The following is a 27,900-nucleotide window of genomic DNA, read 5'->3' as shown; positions in this document are numbered from 1 at the left end:
ACAGAGAGACTTTCCTTTAGCCCAAGCAAAAAATGGCCTCACAGAAACTTGCAAACAGTTCAAGAACAGCAAGCCTGTAACTGAACTTTTTTACATCTCAGAAAAGTGGGAAAAAAGCAAGATTTTTTTTTTGTTTGTTTTTTCAGAGATAGCAGAGGTTAACAAGTATCAACAAGTTATAACAGTGCAGTAAATGACCCCACACAAGAGTAAATGGTGACAATTCCATTCAGAAAAATGCATGCTAATGCAAAACCTGTTATTCTATCAACTTTCTATGTTTGTAAAAGCAATATTTAAAAACTGTCCCTATTTTGGGGCCTTGGTTAACCCATTATTTATGGCTTTGTCCCGATTTCTTGTTCTAAGAGGTTGACAGGTATGCTCAATGTGCTCTGATAATATTCTGGGATGCCTCCTGAACAGTCTAAAATGCAACTTATCAGGACCCTGAAATCATCATTGAACTAAAGTCTTAAAACAGGCTTTCTGCCAGAAGAATGAAGGACTGCAATGATCAGCCTTCATAAGGGAGGACATTCAACAGATCCTGAGAACTACTAGTCTAACCAGTCTTATTTGCAAAGTCATGGAAAGAATTACATGAAATTAATAAGGACACAGGAGACTTTAGAACACTGGATCCATCCCAGTCTGGCTTTGTCTCAGGCTTTCTGAACCTGGTGGACTGCTTTGAAAAGGTCACCAAGTCATTAGCTGAGGGGAAAGTGATGCACACCATCTACTTAGATCTGGTTAAAACCTTTGATACAATACCCTGTTGGGCACTGTCAACAAACTTTTGTAACTACACATAAACCCCCTTTATAACACACCAGACAGCTGGCTCACAGATAGGACCCAAGAGGTTAGGATCAGCCAGGCCATTTCCACAAAGAGGCCAGTCACCAGTGGAGTCCCTCAGAGCACCGTGCTGAACCTGCTCCTCTTTGGTGTCTACTTCTTGGAGGTCAAAGTCAATATCAAAGGCCTCTAGCTAACCAAGTTCACAGAAAATGCAGACTATAATAAATGCAGTCCAGTGAAGTTTTTATGTTCAATGAAAGCTATTAGATAGTTGCCTACTTTCTCAAAGGATTTTTGCTAAAAGCTGAATATTGCATATAGGACTGAGTATTCTACTCTTGCCCAGTCAAAAATATTAGTGAAGCCAAGACTCTAAGAGAGGTCTGAAGATCGCAAGAACACCTGGTGACTCTCACATGATGTCACACCTAGGCTGCACCACTGGTCACAGCTCACTATCACAATCTTGCATGTCTTGGTAAAGCCAACTGGTAAAGAATGAGGAAGAGGACTGACATCTGCCCCAAATGGATATCAAATTCAGTTATGCAAGCTCAGCAGCTGGGATCTTTACATTAGTTTGTACTGTACTCTATTACATCTAACAGGAAGTGAATCAGGATGAGGATCTATATCGAAATTCATTGTCTACCTGAAGCACACATGCAAGTTCTTTTCCAATGATCCTTAAACCTGTACTTCATTCCATCACTCATTTCTGTCTCTCTGGCCAAGAGACAGAAACAAGCCAGAAGCTCTCTCCAAAATGTCCTGAAGGGCTGTTTTAGAAGGTAAAGTTCTCAACTTCATCTTCAAAATCAGGGACAAATCCAATACAAAAATTAGGGATAATGTTGGTATTAGCGTTGTCGCCTCACAGTTAGACGTTGCCCGTTCGATTCTCAGTTAGAGCGTCTTCTGTGTGGCGACATGTGTGAACGGGCGTTCCTTTGTTGAAGGTTGTGCATTAGGCCCGGCAAGCCAGCACGTAAAACTCTACTGCCAATCATTAGTAGACCGGAGTTCCGCTGTGGCGACCCCTAACTGGGAAAAGCCGAAAGACACAAACAAAAAAAACTCAAACTTAAACTGAGAGAATCTGCACTAACATGCATATTCGGAGGTGAAAGTAGTCTAACTGTAATGGCTGCAATAATCTGCAGACTATAATCCACTGCCCTTTCTCGAAACCATCCATGTTAGGCGGGGGCACAGCAAATCTTTGAGCCAAAAATCAGACACTTCAGAGCCATATTAGAAAGACTTCTGGCTGACAGTTTAATTGTAACCTTCATGATCGCACAAAGTGAAAATAAAATGTCCATTTCACAAATCCCTTCTGAAACCACCCTGTGAAATAACTGCCAGAGTTGCAGCTCTTCCAGAGGAATGAGCAATTATAGGAATTTACAGAGACCTTCAATTTTATTAAAGCAAAACAAAATAACACCAGCTAATCCTTACAGGGAATCTACTTCTCTAAATGAATATCCAACCTCACTCACTTTTTTGATGCCAGATTTATCATATTTGTGCCACAGAGCAGCAGTGGACTAATCCCAGCACTCAATGAGCAAAAAGCAAAGAATAAATACCGAATGAGGTATGACAGTCCATCTCAAATTATACATCCCCAGAGACATTAAATTCACACACTGCAGGTATACCTATGGGCAATCTGGATGAACACCAATCACCTATAGCATGTATTTGGGATATAGAAGGAAACTATAGTACCTTACAAAAATCATGTAGATACAAGGAAATTATACAGGACAACAAAGGAGGCTCCTCAAATGGGGAAATAGAAGACAACCAAATACCTTAAGGCACTAACAGTAACAGCTGTACCATTGTGCCACCAGTTTTAAGGCAAAAGAAACAAAGAGCAGGCAAACTATTGACAGGTTTAGTCTTCACAATATAAACTTAAAGCTGCCTCCCAAAGTCCAAACTTTGGGATGGCTTCTCACACACACACACACTGAAGTTTGCATTAAAAAAAGAAGAAAGAGTCAACTCGAAGTTAGGCATGAAACAGGGATTAGTAGTCAAACCCACCCTTTCATTAAGGAACGTTGTATAAAGAGGGCTTTAACCTGAGCTACAACCTGATGTCATGACTACCAACAGGATACTTTTCCAGGAAAAAAAATATACCTCTTCCATCTAAAAATGTATAACATTCTACTACAGTGGCCCAGACTCTTGCAGAATCCTTACTGTATCTGCCAAGGAGTGCTCATTATATAGAAGCAATCATGCCATCAAGTGCAGACTAAAAGTATGAGAAGTGTTGCCCCCCCCCCCAAATCACTGCAACAGTAGAACAGGCAAGAAGACCACTGCTCGAGATCTAAACAAAGGAAAAACAGAGGCTGCCATAGCCACTGGAGTGTCAGCTACACATTTTCCACTAAGGTGGACAGATCTTCCATGGAGACCACAAAAACCATCACCACAAAGCTGAAGACCATGAAAAGGGGATACATTTATCACCACTACAGCTATGCTCATAATATCTGTGAGAACACTCTGCATGCCTAGTGGATGCACTTCAACCACCTTTATCTTAATAATCTTATCTTAATATAAGTACCATTGATCACACAGCGATGTCCATTCCGAACATCTGGCAAATGTTGGGAGGGTGGCCTAATGGTTTAGGTGTTTGCCTTACAAACACAAAGTGCAGGGTTTGAGTCTCACAAGGGATAATTAGCTAGGCTTAAAATGGCTCGCAAGGGCAGTTAGCCTAGTACTAACCTATGAACCTATGAAATGTGCCCCTGCTTTGCAATTCATGTACCACATTACTGTGGTGTTAGCAGACATCCACTGAAGGACCACCACTTTTTCGAACTCTCTCAAGTCCCCTAAATCCTAGAGTCACTGCCAACAGCTCCTTACAACAGATGTAGAGTACCAAGTGGCCTAGAGGTTAAACTCCCTAAAACTAAATGAAAATCCAGCTGGACTTTCCAACCCTTTCCCCTATAATATGCCACCAGTTTCAAAGTTTGTTGCATGCCAGAATACAGACTCCTAACTTTAGTGGTTGCCCCACAATACTCAGTACAGTATGTTGCACTTAAAAATCCCTTAACCTCAGGAATATCTTTACCAAAAGATTTAGTTGTAATAAACTTCATAAAATGGATTACCCAATTAAAGTCCTACATTCTGCTAGAAACTATTTACATCAGAAAAATAATGCCTTTTTGAATATCAGACTTTGAAATTTAAAACGAATGAACTTGAAATGGTACAGATATCCTGGCTTTTTGTTACTACATCCTTTACTCTTCTTGAAGGCAATTAGCTGAGGTGCTAGGGAATAAACAATTTATATCAGAGAGGTACACGGCTTGTATGTATTCATTGTGGAGAGATGCAACCCTGATGGACAACTACAGATCCATTTCCTTAAATTAACGCAGAGGTCAAGATGTACTCAAAGGAAACAGTTCAACAGTCTGCAGCCACTGATGAATAAGATCACCCATCAGTTCTAAATGAGGTTATCTAAAAACATTCAAATTGTGCACCTTCTTGCATGAATTGAGATGAACCTTTAGCTATGGCAGCAACACAGCTAGCGTTTGAAGAGGCCTTTGATTCTCTCCAATGGAACAGTTTGTGAATGGCCTTGCAGACTAATAATATGCCTTCCAAGATTCCTAATGTAGTTAATGTGTCATACACCTTGCCCCTACAGCTTGAATAACAACTAACTCCATTATCCCTCCCCCTTCCCTTGGAAAAGGCACATGAAAAAGAGTTGGTCTGTTTTGTTTTTGTTGGCTGCCTAGTGCTTATGCCCAAGGCTAAAAAAATAGATGCAAAGAATAGAGTTGTTTATGTTAGCTGTCAAACTGGCTGGTCTTAACTAGAGACTCACTTAGAAACCGCCCGAGTGCTGGGGATACTGAAGACTTTTCAGGGTCCATGGATCCATATTACCAAGACAGAATTATTTTAATGAGTGAGGAAGACTTGAAGATTATATACAAAGGGGGACCTTTCCCTTTCCATGGTGTAGGCAATCCCCAAAATATATGGGGATAATACACCAGTCTGTATTACAAAATGTAAAACTACAAGCCCTGTGAGACTTGATGCTACAGCTACATACATAAAAGACTTCACTCTTCCATATTGGTGACAATTCAATGTCCTTGTGTTCTATTCTAATACAGTTTATATACCCTGACATTTCCCACATCTTAGGTTACTCTTGGATTAAAAAGCTGCAGAATCTAGATTTACTGTATAAAAAAATGAAGAAGGTTAGATAGCAGGTGGCAGTGACACCATGTAGGGATGATAATATGGGTGTGTAAATTTGGAGGGTACATGTTTCAGCCATCACACTGCCACCAAATGTTTAGGGCTCACCGACTGAGAAGTACTATTTGATCACAAATGGAAACTTGTATATTAAACAGTTCCACCTACATGGCATTTGTGTGGTATGTTACTTGATTACCAGCATCACTCATGAACTGGTTATATACTGGTAACCTCAGACAAGGATATGATGACAATTGCCAAGATTAGCTGAGTTAGGTACTTTTGAGTTGGCCTATTTTGCTGCAGGAGGAGGGAGGAAGAGTGAGTGACTGTAGTAGCAGATCTGCAACAAAGGGTACAGGAGATGCATGGGCTTCTTATCCTCATAGCTTCAGGATAAACAGATTAGAAGTAAAAATTTTTGAACTATGTCCAAATGAGTTCAGTCTTGAAAAAATATCAATCTGGCCATTATTAGATCAGAGGATATTCCTATCCAAGGCCTAAAATTTAAAGAGCTGAATATTACAAGATGAATTTAAAGACCTCACACACAAGAGGAAAGAAGTCCTGTGCAATCTAAGATAGTTCTCTTTCTATGTAATGCTTTAATTTGTTAGTCCACTGGTTCTGGTTTAACGGCCTCACACTCTTCTACCAGAACTGTAAATAAGCTAATGGCTTTAAATACTGACCCCTGTGTGTTAAGATAAATTGCAAACTGCATCAAGGGCAGAAGGCATATTGTCAGAGTCAGTAACACCTCCTCAGTCATGGAAATGGTGATCGCGGACATCCTCCACGGTTCTGTGCTGGACCCCCTCTTGCTTCTTATCTATTTTTTCTCTGAACTTAAAACTGACAAGGATCTCTGGTTAATGAAGTTTGACAGTGATTGCATGGTGGGGTAGTTAAGTAAACAAATACTAATACCCTTCAAAAATAATTAACACAAGTAAACTCCTGAGACAACAATAAATGGCTCAAACGAAATGCCATAAAACTCAGCATAATCTCCTTCACACCTCATTACCTAATGAGACAGCAATCTGGGACTTGGGCACATGGGTTGATGGCTTCCTCTTATTTGATTACCATGCAACAGTAGTTAGAAAATTCTGCTTTATCTCATGACTTGTGACCAAAGGCATCTATTCTAAAACCAAGAGAGTTACTGTTCCCCTATACTATGCTCTGGTTATACCCACTATAGAAGACAATTCGCCCTTTGGTATCTATCCAACTAGACATAACAAAAACAACTTGAAAACATGCAGAAATTTCTAATAAAATGATCTTTGGCCTCAGAAATCTTGGGTATCAGGAAAGGCCAGAATCCCTGTCCTGTATTCTGTTCTGTCTCAAATTGGCTCTAGAGGGGAGCCCTGTTGCCTTGCTTACCATGCTCTCAGGGATTCTACTTTCTTTGACTCCTTTTTCTCAACATGTCTGATAAGGCAGATAATACCTGAACAAGAGATCAATCTATATCAGGAAATAAATTAAACTAAATGGAGGAATAGGAATTTCACAGTGCCATCCCTTGCACATCACTCAGTGTGATTACCTACTGGCCTTCAAGCATACCTTGGAGAACTGGATGGATACCTAAAAATTAAATTTGGGACTCACAGGCCTTGCCTTCCTTAAAAAGGTTGTACAGCATACAGGTGGTTATTGGCAAGGCACACATGGCTGGCCCCTAGTTGACAAGCTTTGTATTTCCTAGGATTCCTACAAATATCTCAACTTTATTTCCATGTGCATCTAACTTCCCTAGAGATTTCTGTAACAAGTCTGAAGAGTTTTTGGTAAAACAGAGTAAAGCCAGTTGTCCACAACTAGGGGTCTTAGAAACTAAAGAGGTGCCCAGAATGACATTTTTCTCCTGGATTACATCCTCTTTGTATATGACAGGGCTCCAATGCAAACTGTTAAGCATAAGTATTTGTCCAACCCAACTGCTCTAGCAGTGATTTCCCCTAAGAAGTGAAACACAAGTTTAGGTAACGTCTCCAAGTCCCGCAGGTGTAGGAAGGTTTAACCAGTATTATCACTATCAGGATTACGCTCCCCAGCTTGCTGCAATCAGGCATCTTTGATAATGCATGTGTGTGGAAAAAATCCAAAAAAAATCTTTGGCTCCAAGTGCTGAATTAGTATATTTGGAAGCAAGTTTATAAACTGCAGCCCCAGGACAAGAGTAAAGTAGTATCAGCATGCCGAGTAACAACAGTTGGCCGTTTCCAAGTTATGGTTCTACTTTAGAATACGCTAGCAAATTGCATATAATATTTGCTGTTGAATGCCCTGAATTCATCTGTACCACCTTGTTGTAATGCACAGTATTAATGTTAATTAGCTACTTCACATTGTAACTAAGCAACTGATATACCAGTTAATGGGAGACATTTTGTTGTTGTGTCTTTCGGCTTTTCCCGGTTAGGGGTCACCACAGCGGAACTCCGGTCCGCTAATGATTGTCAGTAGATTTTTACGTGCCGAGTCGCCGGCCCTGATGCACAACCTTCAACGAAGGTACGCCCATTCATGCACGTCTCCCACACAGAAGACGCTCTAGCTGAGATTCGAACAGGACATCTTACTGTGAGGCGACAACGCTACTGCAGCACCACCACCGCAGTGCTTTATACCAGTTAATGGGAGACTGATTTCAAATTAAGCAATTATATTGTGTAAGCGTAAAATATAGGGACATGTTATTTTAATTGTACAGCTTAGCATCCTAAGTTGTTTGGTTCCCATATTGGTTCTCTCTTTTTTCAAAGCAGAAGTTGTGTAGACTAAAATTGAAAAATCACCAAGATGATGGAATCAGCATCACTATAGGCAAGCTCAGGACTAAAAAGGGAAAGAGGTGAAAGACAATGAAGGGCTAGTCACTTTAGTACTATGTGCTGGAGCCATGACAAACTGCAGAACATACAAATGTCATGTGCATTAACAAAGAAATGTACATTGATGTACCAGATCAATGAATGAACACTAAACATTTTTGGTACTCCCCATAAACTGCCACTTAAATATACTAATGCTGCAAGGTCATAACTATGGACAAATGCAAAACAGCATTGGAATTAAAAAAAAAAAAAAAAGTATTCCTACACCCTGCTAACAGAGTTCTTCTTTGTTAAATTACTTGAAATGCAGCTGCAGTTAAAGTGGAAAGAAAATGCAACACACTCCCTATTGCTTCACTGCCATATACTACAAACACAAGCTACATCAGAGAAAACAAATACTGAGCTACTGAACTTCCAAACAGCAGAAAAAATGTCAGTGCTTTAAATCAGATAAATGCACTGAAGCCAGTAAAAGCAAATGTACCAAAATGTACCAATGCATACACAGTCACAGAAGTAATTCAGTTACAGCATATGCAACTGTCCACTGCACAGTCCTAGCGCTAATGGCTGCAATGAAAGATTTCAACGCAAAATCTGTTTTTCAATGTATAAATATAAGCATTACCAATTTTTTTTGCAATAATACAACGTAATAAAAAACAAGAAAATATAATTTCAGGTAAGTTTCAAAAAGTTTTTTAGTGAAAGTAAAACGTTACTTTATCCTGAGGGAAAACTTTACTTTCTCTTTCCCATGTCATGTAGTGAACTCCTCTGAGTCGAGCAAGGTCCATGTAACAACGGTAATCTTCACAGTTGTACCTTCAAAACAAGAAATATTCAAGTTGCAAAATGTTAAACATAAAAAAAAGGAAGATACAAAACAGATTCTTACTTATCTACTGTTTAAAACACTTGCACCCAGGAACATACACTATCTATAGGAAGTAGCTAACAGTAATAGAGCACATTATTTTACACCAAACATACTTTTGTGAATACCCAACATCATACATTTATGATCTTTGATTGACAAAGCTACAGTTTTAAGCGATTAACCATTAACGCACTATTTTGGGGAACGTTGCTTCTTCCTATATAAAGGCAACACAAATGAACACTACAACCCGGACCCATGTAGAAAATGGGAAAAAGGGGGTTTGATGATGATATAAAGGCAACATAAGTCTAGGTGTTATTGCAACCTGCTCCATAAGTTGGGTAAAGTTTATGTTACATGTTAGAAAAACAATATGGAGGCTTAGCTCGCAATGCATCACACATGCTTGATTTAGGTTTTCATGTTACAGCTTTCTCCTTGTATATTACTTATTTACTCAAAACTGCAGACACAAAAGACCCACATAATTTTCTATATTCTTTACACTTTCCCAAAGCAGACACTGTATAACATATGCTGTAATGCTTTTACATTTGTATGCGGTCTAAACTGTTTTACTTTTGCTTTTCTATTATCTATTTATTCCCCCCATCACAGTATCATGCAAATCTAAAATGTTTTAATTGCTGTTTTTACTAACAGTTGCTTGCTCTATGCAATGTTGCTTCATTTATAACAGCAGCACTAACCTGATGTCAGGTTCCCAATTTCATGACTGGCGCTCATTGTTAAAGTTGGATTTTACTATTTTCTTGTCATTTTAAGTACCACTGTAAGTGTCATCATGTCTCCTAGTGACAAGGTATGGTGTAAATAATTAACCACGTGTGTTTAGCAACTGGAATCCCACCCCCTGGACAAAAAAAAGCCCTTTTTAGGTGTTTTCTCTTTCAAAAAAAAAAACAGGGAGTGCCGCATAACATCTATGATGCAGACACAAGTAGACAGATAACATTCCTGTGTGCAGTGCTGAATTTTGGCTCCATTTCATAAACACAGCTGCCTGATGGTCAAATCAGACAACCATGTAGTTATGTGTGGCTGCAGTGGCTAGGCTTAAAAAAGCTTAACTGGTCTATCACCTAAAAACAATCTATGGAAAAAAAATCTCATTATGTAAAAAAACAGGCACTGGTCATAAGGGACACCTTATTCCCATGGCATATCCATCACAGATTCACGCATATTAATACCTTCAGTTAAAACAAGATGAAATAAAGTCATCAGTGAATGTCAGCACACTGATGAAGGCCTTCACAGAGATTTTCTAAATACAGAGAGGAATTGGACCTGGAGGGATGTTATCCGGTGCCAGACCAAGACCTTAACATCCACAAAACTATCAAAACACAAAGTGCAAAAGGACAAGCTCTGAATGCAAATATCAAGTTCTTGGGTTCTTCAATAACCTTAACTTTAAACAATCATAAAGGAAACTGCCTCTAGAGGCAGGACCTAGTCTTAAACCTTTTAAAACATGCAGTTGGCTTAAGAGAAGTCAGTATGACCTAACAGACCCTTTCACAATGACCTGAGAGGAGGAAATGGACATATTATAAACACAGGGCTCAATATCCAAAGAAAGTATTATTATCTGTGACTCTGCTTGACAGGGCACAGGAAAATAACTTTCTTGGGTGACGTAACCTTGTTGTCTAGGCTTACTTAGGCCCTTGGGCTGATAGCCTAGTACCTACCCATGAGAAGTGAAAGGATTCCAGACTGTATTGTTTCTCATTTGCTGTGGACTAAAAGGCCTGGAACTGGCCCTTCAGGCCTCCTAACAGACAAAAGCATCAGAAATGGGTGTTCTACTCTAGATTTCATCTAGCATCGTGTTCTGAAGAAGAAATAGTGGAAAAACATTTTCTCATGAAGATACACCAAAGGCAGCACTATTCTTATGAATCACACAGAAATTAAAAAAAATGCATTCTTGAATTACAAGAATAAGCCTACCCACAGCAAGTCCAAAGGCAGGAACTGCTTGGGCAGTTGCAAATGTAAAAAGACTCAGGACATTTATGATTTCTCATTTCAAGAAAACAGACCACTATCACAGAAATCCTGTGGTCCAGGACCTACTAAGCGACATGAAGGCACTCTTCTACAAAGACGTTAGATCTGGTATGTTCCTTGTCTGTTAATGCACTACATCACTGGATGGTTATCTGGCATGAGCAATGTGAAGCTGTATTTTATTTAAAATTATGTCCAGAGGATCCCAGGTTTCATGCACTATCTGCAGATAAGAGCAAGCTCCCTAAAAGACCACCAGGGACATTACAAATTTTATAGACTGACACACACACGTGGCAAGAATAGTACATCAACCTGAAGATTTAAAAGGGAAAATATTCTGATACTTACGGGGGACCAGATATCAGGGGATCAGTACAGCTACTGAATTTAGACATTCCACTAAAAGACCCAAATATTAAAGCACAACAGAATCATAGTGTAAATGTCTGCTGCTACTGAGCACAGCATGTGTGGCATGAGTTGAGTGTGAGCTACACATTGTGTTCTTACCCACATCACACTGGTAAAGAGTTACGACTTTCAAACTTTTGATGAAAAAGCTATGCTAAACAGTGAGTCAATTCCTCCAATGAAAAGTTGTTTCCAGAATAGATACAGAAGTGGACTGCTGCTGTTGATGACAGATGCACATTGAGAATGTACAGTTGTGTAAGTAAACTTACCATAACAGTAAATGTTCAAATGATCACTGCTGCAGTAGCCTTAGTTATATGGTTACATCCTGCCAAGGATACAACAGCTGGCCGGCTTCCAAAGCTTTAGGGCACCTGCCATGTGCTCAGACCATTAAGAAGCTCTAGCTGAGCTGCCTAAAAACACAGGTTTGAGTGCCAATCCCTTCAGAGCTTTCATGCCCACGAAGAGAGGGAGACTTGAGCCCTGAGAGGACATAGCTAGGAGTAAAAATGTATACATATATACACGCCATGGCAAAGTCAAAAAACAAAAACTGGCATGGAGATCTACTGCAGCAGTGGTCATTCAAACATCTACTATTATGGTAAGTTTATGCACACAACTGTACTTTGTACATCATACTGATCACTGCTGCAGTATCCATATCTATATGGTTAGATTACCCTACCTTAGAATGCTTAGGAAGTGGAAGAAGGCCCTGGAGAATGGTCCTAGCAAAGCTTGATCTAGCCCTAGATTGGGAATCATGCTGAAAATGCTCTGCAAAAGTACGTACAGAGGACCAAGATGCTACTTCAGGAATCCAACCCTTGCCAAAAAAGCCATAGATGAAGCCAAGGCCCTGGTAGAGTGAGCCTTGACCCTACCTCGAACAGTTTTGTTGTGATAGGAATAACAAATAATTGCCTGAGACAACCATTTGGAAATAGTTTAGGTTATCCCTTCTTACCTTTAAAGAAAAGGACAACTGATCCACAGATGTGAAAGATAATCTCCAAGGTATGGAGAATCCCACCTCCCTCATATTTTGGTTTAGGAAAGAAAACAAGAAGATGGAAAGTTTGGCTTAAAATAAAGTTGGACACTACTTTAGGCATAAAAGAAGGATTAGTTCTTAAAGAAACCCTGCCTCTCTGGAAAATGAAATAGGATTGACTCACCATGAGAGCTTACAACTCAGACACTTTTCTTCCAGAGTCTATAGCAATCAGTAAAACAGTATTCCATGATAACATCAAGTCAGCAAGACAACTGGTTCATATGGAACAAGCGTTAGCTCGTCCAACACAAAAATAAGATCCAAAGGAGGAGCCACTGGTTTTCTTGGAGGTCTGTTATGCAAAACCCCTTTCAAAAACATTTCGACAAGAGAATGCCTTGAAAGAGGAGGATCCATGGGCAGACATGCTAAAATAACAGATAAATTAACCCTGAAGGAGAAGTATGAAAGGCCACAGGGCAGTAACTCATACAAATACTGTAACACCAGAGAACAACTAACCATGAATGGGTGCTGGGTACATTGCTGGCACCAACTAGAAAACTTTTTCCATTTGCCAATACATAATTTTCTAGCAGCAGGTTTTCTTGCCTCCATTAGTACCTGCTGCAAGCCCTCAGTATTTAGGTGTTTACAGAGAATTAACCCCCCCCCCCTATCATCCAGGCAGTCAGATGAAGTTGATTGAGGCTGGGGTGCATCAAACACACCTGTTTTTGTGCAAATAGATCCAGTCTGTGAGGAAGCTCGTCTTGATTGCCCCGGGCATTTCCAAAAGAAGGAAGAACCACTGTTGCCTGAGCCAGAAGACAGTCATCACGCTGATTTTTGGGATTCTTTAGCAGTACTCCAGATATCCATGAAAACAGTGGAAAAGCAGACAGGAACTTTCCTGTCCAAGGAAAAGAAAAGGCATCTGTCTTCCAGGCCTTCTTGCATGGAGATCTGTAGAAGAATTTCGCCAGCTGATTGTTCAGAGAGGTGGCAAAAAGGTCTGATCAAGTAACTCTCCACAGATGGATCTAATCCTGGAAGGCCCCAGGGTCAGGTTTCCATTCATGACAGTCTATTTTTGTCCTGCTCAGCTTGTCTGCCACACAACTTTGTGACGAGATGTAGGATATCTGTAGAGTGAGAGACTGTGTTGTGAGGCTATATCTCAAGTTAACATGGCTAGTCTGCAAATTGGGTAAGACTCGGTTCCCTCTAATCTTGGAGAGGTCCACAGCACCAAAAAGATGATTCAGAGAGTTGAATGTCTTGATCAGAGCAAGCATCTCTAATATTTATGTTCTTGAGTCTGTCCTTGATGTCCCATAAACCTTGCACTTATCCCTCCCAAAAATGCTCCCCAAGCAAAGTCTGAGGCATCTGTAGTGACTGACTGCTTTGGAGTGGTGGGAGTGGAGGAATGAGGAGGGGAGACTTGGATTTAAGGAAATCTGTCTCCACCAAATGATTTCTCTTCTGACAAATCCCAGAACTGGGATTTGAAAAGATAAATGGTGTTGGTGCTGAAACCAAAGAGACTTCAGATACCACTGTATCTTTTCCATGTGAAGTCTTGCCAGGAGTATCATGAGAATCATAGATGCCATAGGTTCATAGGTGTGTACTAGGCTAAAGGCCCTGGAGCCTTTACAAGCCTAGTCCATTGAAGTGCCCTGGCATTGTCGCCCGACGTTAGTTTCCAGTGCCTTTATCAAATAGAGCCACTGGAGTGATCCCCGGGGTGAACTTTCTATTACCCATCCACTCATCAAGATTTCTCTTGAAGAGGGACAGCAAGGTGCTCTGCTTGACATGTATGGGAAGTTTATTCCAGAGGACAGGCAGTCTCTGGGTGAGGAACCTGTCCCTCCAGCATGTTCTGTTGATTGTGGTAAAGAGATTGAGGTCTCTGGAGTGTGTGGTGTGGAGTGTTTGGGATTTCTTTAGATGCAGCATTTCTAGCAGAGCTCAGTCAGACATGGCTTTGTAAGTCAGACAAAGAACACCTCTAAGTAAGTGATATGTGACGGAGAATAGCTGGAGTCCTGCGTCTGTCCATGTAGGACATGTGTTTAATGCATAGGATCCTCTTCATGAGGTACTTGTGTCCGCTCCAGCTGTTGCAGGTGTCTAGTGAGGTACATGCCAAATGGGGCATTATACTCAATGATCAGTCTGAGGGAAGAGTAGAGAGAGACGATGACCTCTTTCTTCCTGGATGCAAAACCCCTGGTAATGAGATGTGCCACACAGGACTTTCTGACCACAATGGCAATGTGGTGGTCGAAGGAGAGGTTGCTGTCAACCTGCATTCCCAGATCTCTCATAACGCCTTCAGTGTTCATTGGGCTCCCATTGATATGGTAATTAGTGGGAACGGAGTTTTTTTTTTAAAGGGGATGACGACATTTTTTGGCATTGAGCTTAAGGCCATGGTTTCGACACCAGTCATTGGTTTCAATGAGACCCTTCTCTGTAGGATGTCTGCATCACTTGGGAAGTTAATAATGGCTCCCAGCTTGCAATCATCTGTGAACTTGGTCAGCCAGAGTCCCTTTGTGTTGGCCTGGACTTCTGAGAAGTAGATGATGAACAGGAGAGGACCCAGGACCGATTCCTGTGGGACTCCACTCATGACTGGCTGTCAGTCTGACTTGGGAGTCTACTACTTTCAGACTATGTTCTACCTGTGAGCTAATTTGCACCTTAAAATAGTACAGTTGTGTAAGAACTTATAACAATAGATTTCCATTTGCCTCCTGTGTTACCCATCTTTATATACATTCTAACTAAAAATCTTGCTAGATAAGTTAGCTCTTTTTAAATGTCAAACCTCTCTGAAATCAACTACTTCATATTACAATAAATCAAATGTTTATGGAAGGCATTATGCATCATCATACATAATGTGATGTTATATTTCTTATCTGTGAGGCTTTTCTTCCCAGGCCTCTGCTAAAATTGGGAGAAACCCCATTTGCAATTTCCCTGTAAAGAGACAGAAATAAAATAAATGCCCTACTGATCAGTTCTCTGCCTTATCCTTTGAACTTATCACAGTAACAAAAGTGTTCACAAAATGTCCAGCTCCAGTTCTAGTTCACCAGGCTACAGGGGGTATCTACTTTTCCCCATATTTAGATGACTCCTTCCCCAGGATTCATGAAGCTTGCGCCAGGCGCAGCGTTGGCATTCCAACACCAAATATGGCCGCCGAGCGATTAGGGTACTAGTCATTTACACGTGCACTACCAGCGTACTCCAGAGCTGCGCAGCTCCCGGTGCATGTATGCTAATTACCCCATGCACAGCAGTGTAGCATGCAAATGAAGGTATATAGTGATTCATGAAGTGGTGTAGGCGTAACGTAAGCATGTAGAAATGTAAACCAAAAATAAAGGTTTACATTTTTCAAACATAAAATTGGAGCCATGAAAGCGGACCAAACGTGCGTATTATAATGTTAATAAATGCCAATGGCTAAATATACAGCCAATGGCATAAAAAAACATACACGGCACACAAAAAAATAACATTTAATGTCATGGCCACATGAACGCAAAGTAGTGTCACAGTGCAGCGGTGCGCAAACATGATCACAATGAAAATATATTTATATGTCATAAAACTGCAATGTAACATCATGAATTCCCCATAATAGTCAATGGCATGCATGCTACACCCCAACCATGGCTTAAGGGTTGCTAAGGGTCTGTGACAGTGTTCGGCGAGGTAAGTAGGAATTAGTAGCCAATGCCATGCAAAGTAGTCGAGTAATACTGAATCGCAAAATCCCCGCTGGCGTAAGGTTGTACCTCACAGCACAGCGGTACAACACAGAGGTGTGGCCTGTAGATAATCATGACATCAAGAGGGGTGTGCTACCGTAGCTGTAAGCACAGTGGAGCATTGCTAATCCGGGTTGCCTGTTGCTAAGCAAAGCTGCAGGATAGGGGTGTGGAAGTAGCTATAGCTTTGCCTGGCTGAGAGCACACAAGGTGCGACTGAAAGTGCATGTGAACATGGATGAAAATATGCTTGAAACCCAGTAAACGGCTGTGCGCAGCACGCACCACAGCTGAAACAGGAAGGTTACGGGAAGACAATAAGGAAATGTTGCAGCATGGTAATTGGAGTACAAATGAGCAATTAACACCTAGGAACTCACAGTGGGCCACTGACAACAGCTAACAAGGCTGCTGCTAGCAGCTACCTGCAGAATAGGAAAGGGGAGGAGCTGTATTGCAAAGAAAAGAGAACTGTCACAGCAGAACAAAGCAAACCTGCAGTAGATCAGCTACAGAACACATTTCGCAACACAATCCTGGGTTGGGAAAGTACAAAACAAGAAAGCAGGCAGCTGGATACATGCCGGACAATGGGAGGGGAATCTGGTTGAAAAGTGAAGTAAAGGGCAACAGATGAATCACGACAGCCAAGTGTAATTCAACACCAAAGGCCTCACAATAGCAGTACTTGCTGTAAAGCCCGTAATTAAGATACCCTGCAGCTGGAATTGAACATACACACCAAAGCATACCAGCAGCATCCATTGCACAATAGTATAAAGTGTGAAAGCACCTCACACACACTTGTGTATTCCCAGACACTCTGCACCATTGGTGTATACAGACAGGGAACTTTTAATATGCACATGTTAGGGGCTGCCATAGCTTTGATTCACCAGCATGTGTTGGAGACTTGACGGTGGTGTGGAGGATGATGCTGACAACCATCTCAGGCACTGGAGGAAGAGAAGAGTGTTCAGACCCAGGGTAACCTGGCAGGGGCTACATGATTTGGAGATAGTAGAGCGTTACAGGGTGGACAAGGACACCATACAGCAACTTGTGGAGCTGTGCCGGCCACGCATCAGAGCCAGAAATAACAGAGGGGAACCCATCCCAGTGGACACGAAGGCATGTGTAAGCTTAAGAATACTAGCCACAGGTACCTTTCAAAGGCCAGCTGGGGATATCATGGGGATCTCACAGGCATCAGCATCCAGGGTACTCCACCAGTTCCTGGATGCCATGTTACCACATGCCAATGAGCACAAATACTTCCCCTGAAAGCAGGAGGAGATGGCCAGCAATATGCATCTCTTCCACCATGTGGCAGACTACCCGGAGGTGCTGGGTGCAATAGACTGCACGCACATACACATCAAGTCACCACCCGGTGAGCAGGGTAGGCGCTACATAAACCATAAGGGATATCCCTCCATCAACTGCCAGGTTGTGTGCAATGCCCTGGGCATTATCATGGATGTGTGTGCTGGCAGCCCTGGAAGCTACCACGACTCCCACATCTAGCATGCCACACAGCTATCAGGTATTTGTCAGGGGGGGACATCCCATATGGCCACCTGGTGGGGGATGCTGGCTATGCACTGGAACCATGGATGACGACTCCCATCAGAAATGCACACACACCCATGCAAGAACGCCATAATGAGGCACACGCACAAACCAGAATCATCATAGAGCGTGTTTGGGATGCTGAAATCACGGTTCCATTGCTTGGACATAACTGGTGGAGCCTTCCAGTACTCTCCAGGCACGTGTGCCCACATCTTCATAGTATGTACCATGCTACACAATATGATCCTGTGGAAACAGCTGCAGCAGGGACAGAATGGTGAAGGCCCTCACAGCCCACCACCATTGCCAAGGGCACCACAGGCACAGAGGGACTCAGAACACGAACACCCTGTGCCAGCCCCAATAGGCAGATGGAGGCGTTCCCATGCCTTGGCAAAGAGGGAATATATAGCACACACAGAGTGTAGGCCCCTACAGACTGACACCCTTCTCCAGCTGCACACACAGTAAACATGGATGGCACACACACGTCATGTATAGGTGGTCTACTGTATGCATCCTACATAGGCAGCCCTCAACTACTGTACACACAACTGCCATTGGCACAAGGTAAGTAAATACCTGAACAGTAAATTAAGCAATCAGAATGTGTCGATACTGTATGTATAGGTTCATAGGTAGGTACATGCCTAACTGCCCGAGGCCATTCATAAGCCTAGCCAAAATGTGTCTGCCGTCGTCACCCCATTGATTAACTGTCCCTCTGTGGAGCAGAGCCAATTGTGGGATCCCTGGGGTGTATCCACTGTTCTCCACCAACTCTGCAAGGATTCCCTGGTGTGTTACTGAGGGGCTCCGTATAATGTAATCAGGGATGTAGTTCCAAAGCATGGGGAGTACCCGTGACAGGAATCTGTCACCCCAGCATATTCCAGTTATGGTTGTGGCAAGGTGTAGCTCATTACAGTGTGTGGCTCACTGACATGGATTCCCATAAGTGGAGCATATCCATTAAGCCTGACTTGGACATGACATTAACAGGTATCATACATATGTACACCAACTGACATTTGTTTGCAGTACTGAGGAACGGCTGTAGTACACTGTACATACTAAACACCATAAAAGTTGTACATATCCCAGATGCCTCAGTGGTCAAGCCAGTGACCGTGGTGTTCATGGTCCCAGTTTCGAGACCTGCAAGGGCTGTTGCGTCATTTTGAGGTCCTGAATAAGGGATGTTGGATGCAGGTTATTAAAGCACTTTTAAGCACGTTAGCGGGTTATTGCGCTGGTAAGCGGGGTTTAAACATGACTACACAGATAAGCGCAACACAGGTCTAACCTTTGCTAAACATCACGCAGATCACAGGCAAAGCTGCCCACAACCGCTGATAAGTGCATTATTCACCCTTGTACTACCAGTGCCTGCTCTGAGAGGTAAAATTACCACTGTCAGGATTAGAACACGCAACCATGCACACAATCTTCACAATAACCTACCACTAAGCTACCTGAGATGTACCAACGGCAGTTGTGCATTGTGACAGGTTAAAACACAAAAGGGAGGATTTTGTGGAAACAGGACAAACTGCCATGTACCCAATGAAAGGTGTATGCTATATATATATATATATATATATATATATATATAGATATCAACATATAGAGAGAGAGGGAGAGAGAGAGATATATGTCGATATATGGATATACATATATATATGTAGATATACAGATAGGTTAACAACGTCTACACAACCATGGAGGTACATGTAAATAGGATAACTACCAAATACTGAATGCTTTACATACCATGTGTAATCACGAGGCTTAAAAAGACCGAAAGACCACAGTACCGAAACACCAGAACCGCGAGTTCTACAATCCCGATGTTAAGGGACATTTAGTTAGTGCTTCTGGTGCTGCGGTTCAGGTAGGTTACTGTGTGTGTAAGTGTGTTTCTGACGGCTATAGTGTGTGTAAGTGTGTGTTCTGAGTGTGGTGTGTGTTTCTGGGGGACTGTAATGTCTGGGTTTGCTTTGTGTGTCTGTTTGTGTTATCTTGGAGGTAGATTATTAAAGCAGGAGTGGTATGGGGTGCGCAGCCACCCACATGGGGGGTGTAGGGGGCATGCCCACCTGCTCATATGTAGTGTAGGATGGTTTGTTTGGATGTGATGGGTAGCAGTGTGTCTGTGTGTGCGTGTGTGTTCTGTGTTTGTGTTACTTTCGCAAGTTTGACTGTCGCGAGTTTGAGTGTTCATTATTGTAGGGTTTGGGAGTCTGGGACCGGTACTGTGGGCGTCGGAATTGTGTGCATTCGGGAATCCGTGGGTATCCCGTATACAGCAGTTGAAGTCTTCAAATATGAGTATAACATGGACCATAGCAGTCACACATTCCGCCACGACCGAACGTTATGAACAAAGGATATGGAGAGTATATGCCTATACACTATTACAAATATGTGCTATGGACATGAGCCAAAGATAGGGTTACCAACTGTCCCACCTTGCGAGGGACAGTCCCCCCCCTATGTGCGGTTGTGTCCTGACCAAATTGAGTAAAAATACTTATGTCCTACAATCTCAATACATTTGGCATGTCCCATATTTAATGTAACAGTTGCATAAAATAGTCATGTCTTTATCTAAAATACCTACATGTAACAAGAAAAGTACAGTTGTGTACACTTACCATAAATGTAGATGTTTGAGTGTATTCACTGTTGCAGTCATTACATTAGGGTAATCCTGCTGGCAGGTTGCCCTCAGTCGGCCTGAATTCCAAAGTCCTGGGTCCTGCGTCGGCTGCTGTCGCCCGTTCCCTGACATCAGGTTGTCAGGGGTATAAAAGAAGCAGCAGACGCCATTTTCTTTAGTTTTTCTTGCCTCAGATGTCAAGTGCCCCCTAAAAGGGTAGCCAAAATTTATATATATATATATATATATATATATATATATATATATATTTACATGCAACCAATATAAACTTTACCTTCATCTACAAGCAAATACACCACATAGGTTGTATAAAACACAGAAGGAAAAATAGGTTCCATCAGAAGAAAAAGGGGGCTGGCAGCTGGGTAACCTGGAATGCAACAGTGAATACACTTGAACATCTACATTTATGGTAAGTGTACACAACTGTACTATGTTCTTCGTGTTTCACTGTTGCAGTCATTACATTTGGGTAGATTCCCAAAGCTATGGTTGGGAGGCTGGAGCTAAACCGCATTAGGAGTGGCTAAGAGTCCCTGCAGAACTGCCGTGGCGAAGCCTGCCCTAGATTCAGAGTAGAGTGGCAAATGATAGTGCTTTGTAAAGGTGTGCACTGAACTCCAAGTAGCTACCTCTAAAATGTCCTTGGTTGGTACTCCCATGAGAAAGGCTGCTGAAGTGGCTGCAGCTCTGATGGAATGTGGCCTAATGCCCTTAGGCACTGACTTGCCATGTTGTAAGTAGCAGAAACGAATGCAGTGGGCTATCCATTTTGAAATAGTCTGCTTTGAGATGGCATTTCCTTGTGATCCTGCAGCATATGCCACCAGTAATTGATCTGTCTTTCTGAAAACTTTGGTTCTGTCCAAGTAGAATCTAAGCTGTCTGTGTACGTCCAACGAATGGAGAATTCTTTCCCCCTTGTTCTGTGAATTTGGATAAAAAGTTGGCAGATGAATGGTTTGGTTAAGAGCCACACTGGACACCACTTTAGGCATAAATGTTGGCTTTATCCTCAGGGAGACCCTGTCTAGATAAAAAATTAAAAAAGGTTCCACAGCCATGAGTGCCTATAGCTCTGAAACTCATCTTGCAGAAGTTATTGCCAGGAGCAGAGCTGTTTTCGAAGATAAAAACTTTATATCGGCAGTAGCAGCTGGCTCAAAAGGAGGCAGGGTGAGTTTTTCCAAGACATAGTTGAGGTCCCATGCAGGCATTGGTGATGATCTCGGAGGCCTTACATTTTTGGCTCCTCTGAGGTACCGTTTTAATAAGGGATGAGAAAAGATTGGTGGCTCTGTATTGTAATGAGCCGAAATGGCAGTGGCATGAATTTTAATAGATGAGAAAGATAGGCCTTTGTCCAGCATCTCAGTTGAGTATTGTAAAATCTGAGGAATATTTGGCACAGCTGTATCCGTTCCTTGTGCCTGTTCCAAGCACAGAATCTCTTCCATTTTCCAGCATAAGATTTTCTAGTACTAGGCCTTGTGGCTTCCAAAATGACATCCATCACAGCTTTGCTGAGAGGTGTGTTTTGTATGACTACATTATCCGCCATGCTGCCAGGTTTAAAGTCCTAAGCTGGCTGTGCAGGATCGGATTGTTTTGCTGGGACAGTAGATGTGGTACTTGAGGAAGGGTCCAAGCTGGGCATTGAGACAAGCTCCTTAATATTGGGTACCAGTGCTGGCGGGGCCAGTCTGGTGCAATCAGTATCATCTTTGGCTTCTCCTGTCTGACCTTTAGGAGTACCTTGGGGAGGAGAGGCAGAGGGGAGAAGGCATATACTGATAGGTTTTTCCAGCTGAAGGATAGGGCGCCCACTTTCCATGCTTGTCTGTGATAAATCCTTGAGCAGAATCGCTTTAGTTGGTAGTTGTGAGAGGAGGCAAAAAGATCTAGGTCTGGGCATCCCCATTTCCTTGTTATCATGCTGAAGACTTGTGGATCCAGCTGCCACTCATGGGGATCCATGAGGTTTCTGCTTAGTATTTTTCCTTCCTGGCAGGAATTGTGCCTGCAGATGTACTTGTTAAGTCAATGCTGTGTCCCACAAAGTCATGGCTAGTCTGCAAAGGGGGTAAGAATGTGTGCCCCCCTGCTTGTTTATATACCACATGACCGTGGTGTTGTCTGTCTATCAGTAGTTGTTCTGGTTGAAGTCGGTCCTTGAAGGCTGTCAGGGCATTTTGAACACCTAGCATCTCTTTTTGATTGATATGTAGATGCATTTGGTTTGAGGTCCATGTTCCCTGAATGCATTTTCCTGCCATGTGGGCCCCCCCCAGGCATAATCTGACTCATCCATTGTTAGTGTTTGCCTGGCTGGGGGTAATGTGAATGGCTGTCCCTTGTTTTGTTGACAAGCCTTTGCCCACCATGGAAACTCCTGTTGCAGGCAGGGAATGAGAGTAATTATAGTTTCCAGGCTGTGGCAATGTTGAGTCCAAACACTTTTTAGGTACCATTGAAGTTTCCTCATATGCAGTCTTGCATATGGAATTAGTAGGATGCAGGATGCCATGAAGCCCAAAGCCTGCAGAATTTTTCTTGCAGATAACTGGGCCTTTGTTGCTAACATGTTGAAGTAGGTAGTCAGTTATCTTTGTTTGTCTGGCATGAGAAGCCATCTGGGCAGTTGTATTTAAGGTTGCACCCAGGAATATTATCTCTTGAGAGGGTACGAGTTTTGATTTCTTTTCATTGACTGTGTACTCTAGGCATGTTAGAAGTTTTTTTCACAAACGCCAGATGCTGTAGAAGGATGTCCTTGTTCTCTGCTTGAATTAGACAGTCGTCCAAGTAAGGATATATTTGTATTCCTCTGTCTGCAGAATGTAATTACTGGTGCCAGGCACTTTGTAAAGACCCTGGGCGCAGTAGATAAGCCAAATGGCAGTGCAGAGAATTGGTAATGCATTGAGCCAGCCTTGAAGGGGAGGTATCTTCTGCATATTTGTCTGATTGGGACATGCAGGTATGCCTCTTTTAGGTCTAAAGTTACAAGCCAAGCGTTCTTGTCCAGCATGGGCAGAAGCTGCTGTAAGGTCAACATTTTGAATTTTGATATATCCAGGAATGTATTCAGAATCGAAAGTTCCAGTATTGGCCTCAAGGCCTTGTCCTTTCTGGGTACCAAGAACAGTCTTGAGTAAAATCCTTGTCCCCGCTCTGGCACTTGTTGAATGGCCCTCATGCCCATGAGGGATGAGACTTGTTTTTGTGCCTCTGCCCACTGATTTTTTGGCAGATCTGGGCAGCCATTTGCCTTTGGCAGGGTATGGAAATGGAACTTGTAGCCTTGTGACACGATATTTAGAACCCACTTGTCCTGGGTTATAATGTGCCAATTTTGAGAAAAAAGTGCTAATTTTCCCCCTAAAGGTGCTGCCAGGGAATAAGCGCTTGGTGCAGGCAGGGGGAAGTCATTGGGACTGTTTACTGTAAGGTTGTGATGTGTCTGCTCCACTTTTGGAGGTAGAAGCACCCCATTGCTTTGACCTGTATGAACCTTGTGCCTGGGATCTGCCTCTAGGGCATCTGGGTCTGCCCCTTTGAGGTCTGTCTGACACAGGAAAGGACCAATTCTTTGTTCGCCAGTGTCTACTAAACCTAGGTGGCTGTACTTGTAAGAAATATTTGACCGTTTGCATAGATTTAGCCTCGTCCTCCATTTTCTTTAACACCTCCTCTACCTTAACACCAAAGAATCATGCTGTAAAGGTGCATCCAATAATTTAACTAACATGATCAGGCAGATTTTGTTCCTTTAACCAAGCATGCCTTCTAATTACAGAACCTGTAACTGCGGCCCTGCAGGAGGCCTCTAAAGAATCAAAACCACATTGCAAAGTATGCTTTCCAACTTGTCCAGCTGCATGCAATATATCCTGCATTTCCTTGTTTTCAGCACATTCAGAATTTAACAACATTTTCTGTTTAAGCAATGCCATGACATGTTGCTGATATTTGAGCATATGAAACTGACAGTTTAAGGCCCTTATAGCTAATGTAGCAAATGTACCTTTTTCCCCCCATCTATCCAGAGCCCTAGAATCCCTGTCAGAAGGGGTAGGGTTTTTTTTTGCAGCGGAAGCCTCAACACCCTTGGGACCCAGAGAAATAGTTTCTGGATCTGCAGCAGGATTTTTAAAAAGGAATTTATGTGAGTCAGGAACCCTGTAATATCTGTCAGGCTTAACAGGTGCTGGAGGTAAGGAGTCAGGGGTAAGGCTAGACTTCGAAAACACATCTACAATGTTTAACACAGGAGGGATGGCTAGTGGCTTGTGCTGAGGTAGTAACAGGAAATCCCTGAGCCTCTTTTTAGACTCTGAAAAATCTTGGCTCTCCCAGTGGAAATGCTCCCTCATGGTATGTAAGGTTTCCCCAAAAGAATAATCCTCAGGAGGAGAAGCTGAAGGTATGGATTCTTCAGCATCAGAATCCTCATGGGGGGGAAAAGAATATGCCTGATCAGAAGAGGAATCAGAAGAAATGGAAATCTGATCTGAAGATTCATAGTCAGTCTCTTGTCTAGGCCTCTTATCAGGAGGGGGATGGGAACCCCTGATTAAGGTAATCAAGTCTTCGGCCATTTTGAGCATCTTTTTTGGGCATGGAGGCCTGTCCACGTGGCTCTTGAGGTAGCTTCTTTGTCTTTGAAGGTGCTTTAGTCTTTGCCTTTGAAGTCGGTTTAATGTATAGATGTTTGGGTCTGAATACACCCTCAGAAGCCAGTGCCTGCTCAGCGGCTCCAGACCCATCTGAAGGAATAGCATCTGAGGCTCCAATACCTTGAGTTTCCAGTGGCATGGCTGACTCCACGTGGGAGTTGGTAGCGGCCTGCGACTCTAAAATAGCGGTCGTCAGGGGCTGCAAAAGCACCTCACTGAGAACCAGCGAACCGGCGACTGGCTTAAGAGAACCTTCGTCTGTGTTGGGCCTCTGTCTTTCTTTTTGTTTTTTGTGAACTCCGGTAGTCGGATGGCTTTCTGACGACATTTCTGGATAATTAAATCTGTGTCCAAAGTAGTTTAAAGCATAATCATACCGATGCTTAGTAGTGCGTTGGTTAAATCTAGCACAAAACCGACAACCAAGAAAATTATGATCAGGGCCTAGGCAAGGAATACAGTAAGAATGAAAGTCCTTATGAGGTATTTGCTTCCCACAAGAAATACAATTAACTTTTTCTGACATCTGTTCTGGAGCAAGAAAAAAGTTTCCCCAACAGGGTACTTAGCTTTATAGAAGACTTCGGATCTGAAATTCGAACGCAAAAACCTCAGGAGTTGGCCGACCGGCACTTGCGAACTGCTTCTGCTTCGGGCACTGCGCAGCAAGAAAGACTAAAGAAAATGACGTCGGCTGCTTCTTTTATACCCCTGACAACCTGACGTCAGGGAAGGGGTGACAGCAGCCGATGCAGGACCCAGGACTTTGGAATTCAGGTCGACTGAGGGCAACTGCCAGCAAGATTACCCTAATGTAATGACTGCAACAGTGAAACACGAAGAACATCAGGATAAGCAACTAAACCGCTACAAGAATAAGCTTTTATTTAGGCATAAATGTAAAGTTCTATCCTTTGTACTGACCATGACTTTGTGCCGGCCTCTAAAATCCGATGCGTGTCCCGAAAATGTCCCACTATGGCCATTTGAAAAGGTGGCAACCCTAACCAAAGAGGGTCAGTCACCAACACAACTCCGAGTGCAAATATCTGTGACAGAAATACACGAGACAGCTTTCATGTAGCAACACTATTACATTCCGATGCATTTCCGAAGGGATTGAAGGACTAACATCAACTGCATGCTATACAGGAACCAATTAACAATGCCTTAATGAATCAGCCTGCAATTAACATAGTATTAGTCCACTAAAGGATAGGTGTTCAAATAGGGAAGAAACCCTCACACACATCGAATATGTATAAATGCAGTTCCTACACACCTGCATCTGCTATGTACACCCACCAACATCTCCCCCACACCCAAAACAATTATAATACATACTGTAATAACATCACAAACATTCACTCACATCTGCAGAAGCCTAACATACCTTGTCAGAGACGCACTATCATGGCTCTATGTCAAATAGTTGCTGTTATACAATGGAACAGCCGCTGATGTTACAGGGTTTGTTTGCAATAACCGTTTCAGACAGCTGTGCATACACCAGGAAGTGTTATCAATTACTGATTAACAGCACAGTATGATACACATGTACATTATTACCAAAGATGTCTGGTGAGCACACTGTAAACCACCTAACATTTTATGCATAGCCATACAGCCTTGAGCTGCCCAGACATCCTTGCCAGACTGGAACATCTGCAGAAGTATCAGGTACAAACACTGCATAAGTAGCAATGTTCAGAAATATAACAGCTGTACTTACATGTAGAACTACATCCTCCAGCCATTACACACAAATCACGGAGTCATGAAGTTCTGTGCGTCTCCATATAGCTGTTGCAATGCATCACAAACACCACATCTAGGCAGTCTTCCTCGAAAGTAAGGCAAAAGGACAACGCCCAAGTGGAGTACTCAAATTACATATCACTGTTGCCATGGTATTGGCTAATGGAGTAGCTGCACAGCTGATGTACATGTAATCAACTACATCGGAACACCAATTGGTGGTCAGGATAGCACGTTACCGATATTTAACTATAAAAGGATGCTTGTCACACATTCAAACCATCCATATATACCAGCAGAACGTTACAAAGAAGATTGAAACACAAATGAATAAGACTGAAATTACCGTTGACAACACCTTGGGTTACTAATAAGGTATGTAGAACACTCAGTATTGTCTGTGTATGTAGTACCTGCTCTGTAATAATTAAAGTGTACGCAATGCATATAATGGAAACCGTTATCTTGTAGTGATGTATTGTTGAGCATAGTAACGCTTGTAGTAATTGTGTGTGTACTGCTGTAGGCCACAAGGCAAACACTTCATACACCACAAGGGATGCTATACAAGGACTTTGAACACTACAATTCCTCTCCAGTCGCTGTCAGTGGCCGGGTTGGTCCAACAAGTATGTGCCATAACAGGGGATAGTATATGCTGATATACTGTAACAGTAGGCATATGTATGGGTGTATTACTGAGAACATGTGGAAGGTGGGCCTACTGTACAAATATGATTTGCATAATGGGATATTGTGCCAATAACTGTGTAATGTACAGTATTGTAGGCAGATATGTATTACATTATACATAGCAGTACTGTTATGTCGGGCACATATTAGTTATGTATATTGCCATTTACAATACACAATAACAGGATACATATGACTTGTAGTCATCAGACAGTTTATCAGCATGATAGCAAAGTAAAATGGAAGAGTTAGTTAACTATCCATGCACATAAGACATATAATAGGTTCATAGGTAGGTAACTAGGCTGTCTGCCCAAGGGCATTTATAAGCCTAGCTAGTGTGTTGGCATATGCCACCTCCTTAGGTTAGTTCCCAGCGCCTCTGTCCAGCACAGCCACTGCAGT

General features: G+C 42.4%; 1 protein-coding gene across 3 annotated transcripts in view; it reads right to left on the bottom strand.

Annotated features, from left to right (window-relative positions):
* The window catches only part of EOGT (EGF domain specific O-linked N-acetylglucosamine transferase), an 859,464-nt gene that overhangs the window by 42,103 nt on the left and 789,461 nt on the right, over positions 1 to 27,900 (bottom strand). For 2 of the 3 annotated variants that reach the window (XM_044077905.1, XM_044077907.1), the window contains one exon: positions 8,687 to 8,789. In XM_044077905.1, coding sequence (XP_043933840.1) covers positions 8,687 to 8,789 — 103 coding nt within the window. The remainder of the gene's footprint in view (positions 1 to 8,686; positions 8,790 to 27,900) is intronic. The other variant, XM_044077906.1, reaches the window with a different exon arrangement.

The sequence above is a fragment of the Protopterus annectens genome, chromosome 7.part0, assembly GCF_019279795.1.
Source record: "Protopterus annectens isolate FY-2018-M chromosome 7.part0, PAN1.0, whole genome shotgun sequence".
Lineage (NCBI taxonomy): Eukaryota > Metazoa > Chordata > Ceratodontiformes > Protopteridae > Protopterus > Protopterus annectens.
Note: the sequence above shows the minus strand (reverse complement) of the source record. Positions and strands in the feature narration are given on the sequence as shown.